Source organism: Carettochelys insculpta, chromosome 10 (genome assembly GCF_033958435.1).
Source record: "Carettochelys insculpta isolate YL-2023 chromosome 10, ASM3395843v1, whole genome shotgun sequence".
Taxonomy (NCBI): domain Eukaryota; kingdom Metazoa; phylum Chordata; order Testudines; family Carettochelyidae; genus Carettochelys; species Carettochelys insculpta.
The window spans coordinates 1,947,395-1,954,439 of NC_134146.1; the positions used below are offsets into that span (position 1 = coordinate 1,947,395).

Here is a 7,045-nt window from a genome sequence, read left to right on the forward strand (position 1 = left end):
AAACAATATTAAAGCTGCAAAGTCAAGCATTCAAACATTAAGAAATGCCAGACTTAATCCTGTTGTGCAATCTTAATCAGCACCCGCCCCTTGTCTGTCTGCATTATCATAGTTTTAATTCCATGATCAAACACCATTTTTCAACAGGTCCCCAGCCTCAAACACTAAATAAGATGGAGCTGTTTTGGCAGGGTTCATGAAAATGCTGAGAGGTTTTTTAAAGTTAGAAAATAGATTTTTTGTAAATTGAAATACAGATTTTAAAAACGATTTAGACTTACATTTGAAATTGTGACAAGGTATGTTAAAGGCCGACACTACAACAACTATTAAAGTCATTTCTATAGAAATATTAAAGCAGTACATGTTTGCTGTCATGTTTCAAAGCCGCACCAAGCCAGGTGGAAAGGCCTGGCTATGACCTTTGAACCAGACTTTGGTCTGAACTACACTACAAACCTATGTGACCACAACTATGTCACTAAAGGGCGTGAAAAACCCACACTTCTAAGCAACCCAGTTTTACTGCCCTAACCCCCATGTACACAGTACCGTGGGTGAGAGCTTTTCTTGTTGCCTCTTGGGGAGGTGAATTAACTACAACAGAGGAGCTCTCTCCAGCTGGTACAGTGTCTTCATTCCAGCACTGTGGCAGCACTTCGCGCCACTGCAGCCGTTTAAGTGCAGCCCTGCCTTTTGTGGAAGTGCGCACTAGCTTTACACGCCACTTTCATAGGCGAAGAGAATATTTGCTTCACTTCACTTCACTCAACTAGTTCCTTCCAAGTTAAGGCACCAACTGGGAGCTGAATGAGCAGGAAAGTCTGTTTTCTCCTTTCAGTCCATGAACAGGAATTAGGTGTGAGAAGATGAGATCCACTAGGTCTAAAATCTTAAAGGACATGGTCACCAAGAACAATCAGTACAATCCACTAACTATAGATAGCACTTTCCACTAAGAAACATCACCTCACTCATTGAATCCATGTTAAATAAATCCATTTTAAATAAAAAACTGTACAGACAAAAGGCTGATACATTCATGTACGTAGCCATCACAGTTACAGGGAATTTATTTAATGGAAACAATTTTAAAATGTTGCTTTATGCAATTAATAGAACATCATAATTCCATCAAAAGCTTGAAAACAGTAAAAAAACTAACCTAGCAAATGAGATAAAAATCATTCACCATTTCTAACATAATAAAAATCAAAATTAATCAGAACAAATGTAAAATTTACAACTGTTAACCTGTGTGTGTGTGGAGACACATGCATACACAGTGCAGCTCTTAAATAGCAAAAAGCAGCACCACATTTAGCGTAAACACTATTATTTTCCCATAAATCAATATGTTCTAATCATTACCAACCCATGAGAAACACACTCTCTTTCAGAAAATAAACTTAGTTTGCATTTGTGCTTTTTCATTAAAATCAATTATTTAAATCAATGCACCCCATGCTCTAGGGATGAAGCAGTATTCAATGAATTCACTGTATTATAGGAGGGTATTATCTGCAGGACCCTTGCTTCATTTATTGCAGAAACTGAAAGGTGCGGAGTTGAATGAAGCAATGGACTGCATGAAAAGAAAGACTGGTCAGACAGCTAATGCAATTAAATGCAGCCCTGGGAATTTGGAGTCCACGCCGGCCTCTGCCAGAGTTCCTATATGCTGGGCAAATCATGTGAACCAAATTTTTCATAGGTGGTCATTAACCAGGGGTTCGACTTCAGACCTTGAATCTGATTTGCAGAAATGCAAAATATTCACAGCAGCAACTGAAGTCACTGTAAGCTCTGCTTTGAACATATTAACCAGCAATGGGCAACCTAGGCTCATGACTGAGTCGCACGAGTGCTCGTAACCAAGACGGTCTCCCGGGACAGAGTAGTTCTGCTAACCGCACTTACATACCTAGAAATTGCAGGGTGTGCCAAGTGAACCATAGCAGAACTCTGATTGGATGCTGAGGAAGCACACGGCTCTTACAATCAACGTGTATTATCAGCACGCACCTCACGTGTACTTGTTTTATGGTGAATGGCACTTAACACCAGTAGGGAAAAAAACAAACAAAAAAAAAAATACAGAGACTGAAACCAGCGGACTTGGGCAACCTTGCACATGGGCAATGGTAAACAAAATGCTTTGCAGGCCACACACAGAAAGAACCTCAACGGGTGGCATGTGGCCCAGTGGTCACAGGTTGCCCACCGACAAATTATCTAATGCTAAGTACTTTGAAAAATCAGATCCTAGGCTTCTCGGTTTGGGTAGTCCAAATCAGTGACTTCTTTTTGCTCTCATCACACTATTCCTCAGCGTCCCAGGTCTATAAAAGGGGTGATAAAACCCAACTCCTTGCCTAGCCCATCTCATCTCTCAATTCATCCAATCTTTTTCTGGAGCATACTCAGTGTGGACAAAATCTTCAGGCCTGCTTCCTCTAGCTGGGAGAATTGGGTGGCTGGAGCCTGGTTGGGGCCCAGCTTCCCGCAGCTGGAGGAGGAAGGGAAGCCCCTGGGCCCCAGGGAACTGGGCACAGCAGTGCCTGGTCAGTTTCCCAGCTGCTGCCAGGGGGTCGGAGGAGGAGGAAGGGAACCCCCTTCCCCAACTGATGCAAAATTTGAGTTATGTGGGGGTTGCAAAGAACGCAACCCCTGCGGAACTCGGGTTTTACTGTACCTCATTGTTCCCACTTCTTAAACTGGGGACAACCATACTTGACTTCCCCTGCAAACAACTTTGACGTTGATGAAACACAGTCTGTAAGAACCATGTACTGTGTCTGAAGCTAGTAACATTTCCTGACAGTCCTTTAAGTTATCAACAAAAACATATCTGTCCACCGCAAGAGAGCCTCCTTGCCTAAGAATTTTTAGAAACTAATGGTAAAAATACGTCAGCTTTCTTTGATTATAATGCGAGATTCATCAATCCAGCAATATATGACTACTCACTATAGCAAATGAGTTAGTTTTTCTAGCTACACCGAATGACAGTTCTAACGACCACTAAATCTTTTCCATGTGCAGATAATTATAGAAATGTAAGGAAATTAGCGTGTTTTTTTTAAAAAGTGCATGCATGCTACCAGTCATGTAAAAAAAAAATCTTATAAATGTCGATTGATATAACAAACCAGGCACTAGAGAACCGAAGATCTAAGAATAGTCATTAGTTTTGTTCCCATTTTAAAAACTAATAGTTCTGTTTCTTCCAACAGTCTTCTGTAAGAACTATGTGAACAGGGCCCCACAAAAGTCACGGTCCATTTTGGTCAATTTCAGTCATAGGATTTTCTTTTTATATGGACAATTTCACAACTGCAGCTATTTAAAACTGAAATTCTATGGTGGTGCAATTGTAGGGGTCCTGGCCCAAGAAAGAGATGTGTGAGAGTCACAGGATTATTGCTGCCCTTACTTACGCACAGCTGCTGGCAACAGCATTGCCTTCAGAGCTGGACAGCAGGGCTGTTGGCTCTGCCTGCAGAGGTGGGCTCCTGGCCACCTCCAGCAGCAGAGCAGAAGAAAGGAAGGTGTGGTATGGTATCACCATCCCTCCTTCTGCCCTGCCACCTGCAGAGCTGGGCCCTTAGTTAGCAGCCACCACCCTCTATCTGCCCAGCTCTGAAAGCAGTATTACAGAAGCAAGCAGTATTACATCTTTACTTCTGCATTGCTGCTCGTAGGGTACCCCCTTCAGAGCAGGGCATCAGTGCTCCCTGTAGACTGAGTGCTTGAGCAGTCACCCAGGAGCAACTCAAATGCTTCTCAGCTGATTAGCCAAGTGCCCACAGCCAGCAGATGTCGTTCTCCTGATGGTGCACATAAAATTTATGCTGCATATGGATGGGAAGAAGTTAGAGGGAACTTTGCAGGGCACCCAGCTAATATCACAAACACCACGTTCCCGTTGCCAAGCTCTGAAGGCAGCACAGAGGTAATGGTACCAATACCATGAGGCTCCTGCAATAAACCTTGCCATTCTCCTGCAACTCCCTTTCGGGTCAGAATCCCCAATTTGAGAAATGCTGGTCTCCCGCATGAAACCTGCATAGCGCAGCCTAAAAGCACAGGCAAGACCAGATTTTGCAGTTTGCAATGCATTTTTCATTGCTGTGTTTGGGTAGGACCCTAGAGCTAACTATCTTGGCTGCGCACCTTACATCACCGTGGCTGTCCTGCCAGAGCTGCACCATTGTAAGGCATGTAGCATAGTCCCTGTGTTGCTGGGAGAGCACTCCTCCAGTGACCTCAGCAAACTACCCCCAAAAAGCGAGAGTAGCTTCGCTGATGTGAGCACAACTCTTGCTCCCAAAGTGCTGTCCATTCCAAAGCTTTTCCTTGTTCAAACTTTCATCGGTCAGGGTGTGTTTTTTCACACCTGTGAGCGACACAAGTTTTAAATGAAATGCCAGTGTAGACAAAGCCTCTGTGCACCACTTTTAGGGATGTTTTGGGGGGGGGGGGGCGGGAATCAGGTTTGGTGGGGCTCCTCCCTGTCCATCCATGCAGTGGCAAAGGGCTGGGAGACCGCATACCGATGGCTGGCAATATGGAGAGCTCTAGCCCCAGCTGGCCACTCTCTTCCTGGTGCAGCCATACCCCTGGGGTCACCATGCAGTACAACTGTCCCAGGGGCTCGTTGCCCCCAATAGTCATTATGGACCATAACTTTCCCTGCTCCCAGACCCACCCCTTTCTGTGTTAAGGCAAACCAGCTCATCCCAGGCACGTCCATTTTCCTGGCACTGGCACAACCACACCCCGCCTTCTTTTAAGAAGTTGCAGACCAAATTTGATGGTCCTCGTTTTTATGTTTTAGGAGGAGTTCTTGAACCAATGGACTCACAGATGGACAGACTTATAGACAGATGCGCACACGCTTTGGATGGATCAAGTATCTATTGTCTTGAGTAATTAACTACCTAGCTGTACTGGCACTACACCACTCAGGTCTGATTTATCTAAGGAGCACAGCCACAAGCAGTTTAATTGGGGGTGGGAGATATTAAATTATGTTTAGTCTGGGACAGCTGGAGCAGGTTTGTAATAGACATTTCAAATACTAGACTCACATGTCCATGAACAACTGGGCTAATAAACAAGGAAATCTATACCAGGACACTGTCAAAATAAAACAGGCCAAGTTAACTAACTCTCCTGATCCTAAACATTTAATAAAGCAGCCATTTGGTAGTATGTACAACCAATGTAAAAATGTAAGGACAAGAAAAACAAATTGGCACAGCAAACCGCAGGGAGAAAAGTTGCTATTCATCCTCAAGGCCCAACAAGTAGGTTCTCCCAGTGCTGAATTAGCTGGAATAATTTCTGCTTTATGCATTCTGTGCAAATCATGCTTTAAAAGCTATCCTATTGGAACTTCTCTTTCCACGGAGTCCCACACAGGCCAGGCCACCTCTAAAACACCCCACAACACATTTTAGTTGCTTATCTGTTTCTTTTGTTCAGCTCCAACCATAAAAAGATCAGACTAAAATCTGAAATAGCAAAATATAAGCAAAGCCCTTACTAAAACCAAACTTCTGCCTCACAGAGAGGACCTGCACCCATAAAAACGGGGTAATACATTTTGTGGTATGCCCTATCACTGGGGGAGGAGTGGTATCCTGCAGAAATCCTCTAAGCATTTGTGCGGTGATTATGGAACTGCCTGGAAGTGGAGATTCCTGTCACACACTTTCCCAATTACTGTCAGGTCTCCTCAGTGGCCCCAGAATGCCACTCATCCCACTAATTAAACCATGGGCCTCATCTCCTGGGTTTGGGCTTACCCTGAGCTCCAGCAACATTACACCTTACCCAGCTGAAAGAGGGGAACCTTCTGCCATCCCAGTGGGCTCACCCCACCTACAGCCCCGGGGCAGCCAAGCCTATAGAAACCCCTCTCTGTCACCTACCCCACAATCCCACACTGCGGCAGCCCTAGGGGGGTGCACCCCCCGCTCCCCCACACTGCGGCAGACCCCAGGGGGTGCACCTCCCCCTCCCCCACACCGACAGGGTGCACCCCCCGCTCCCCCACACTGCGGCAGACCTAGAGGGGTGCACCCCCCGCTCCCCCACACCGATAGGGTGCACCCCCCGCTCCCCCACACTGCGGCAGCCCTAGAGAGGTGCACCCCCCGCTCCCCCACACTGACGGGGTGCACCCCCCGCTCCCCCACACCACGGCAGACCCCAGGGGTTGCACCCCCTGCTCCCCCACACCGCGGCAGACCCCACGGGGTGCACCCCCCGCTCCCCCACACCGACGGGGTGCACCCCCTGCTCCCCCACACTGCGGCAGACCCCAGGGGATGGACCCCCCGCTCCCCCACACCACGGCAGCCCTAGGAGGTGCACCCCCTGCTCCCCCACACCGCGGCAGACCCCAGGGGGTGCACCCCCCGCTCCCCCGCACCGACGGGGCGCCCCCGTAGCCGGGCCCCAGCGCCCCGCACCTGCCCGGCCGGCGCGCACTCACCGATCAGCCGGCGCACCTCCTCCTCGCTCATGTAGAGGCTGAGGCCGGGCCCGGCGGGGGAGCCCAGGCCCAGCGGGGCGGAGCTGGGGCTCGCCTGGCTCGCGGCCCCCGCCGCCAGCAGCAGCGGCAGCGGCAGCAGCAGCAGCGCCGGCAGCGGCGGCAGGAGGAGGCGGCGGCGCGGGGCCCACCGCCGAGCCGCGGGGCCGCCGGGCAGCGCACGGCCCCCGCCGCTCCGGGGCCGCCCCACCGCCGCCGCGCGGCCCCCGCCCCGAGCGCCCGACCCCATCAGCCGCCCGCGCCGCAGCCCGCCCGCTTCGCCCTCGCCGCCGGCCCCGCCCCCGGGCCGGCCCCGCCCCGCCGCTCCCGCGCCGCCCCTCCGCTCCCGCGCATGCGTCAGCGCGCGCCGGGAGCGGGCCTCAGCCCCGCCCCGCCCTCTGATCTCACTAGCCCCGCCCCTTCCAGCACCTCTTGGCCCCGCCCCTCCGCCTGAGGCCAGCTGACCCCGCCCATCGTCCATCCCCAGCACAGCCTCCCGCCCCA

The 7,045-nt window shown here is 49.9% G+C and overlaps 1 protein-coding gene across 2 annotated transcripts in view; it reads right to left on the reverse strand.

Annotated features, from left to right (window-relative positions):
• Positions 1–6,839, reverse strand: part of RYK (receptor like tyrosine kinase) — a 73,178-nt gene extending 66,339 nt beyond the window's left edge. For both annotated transcript variants that reach the window (XM_075003797.1, XM_075003796.1), the window contains exon 1: positions 6,506–6,839. In XM_075003797.1, coding sequence (XP_074859898.1) covers positions 6,506–6,791 — 286 coding nt within the window. In that variant the 5' untranslated portion in view covers positions 6,792–6,839. The remainder of the gene's footprint in view (positions 1–6,505) is intronic.
• Between the last annotated feature and the right edge of the window lie 206 nt (positions 6,840–7,045).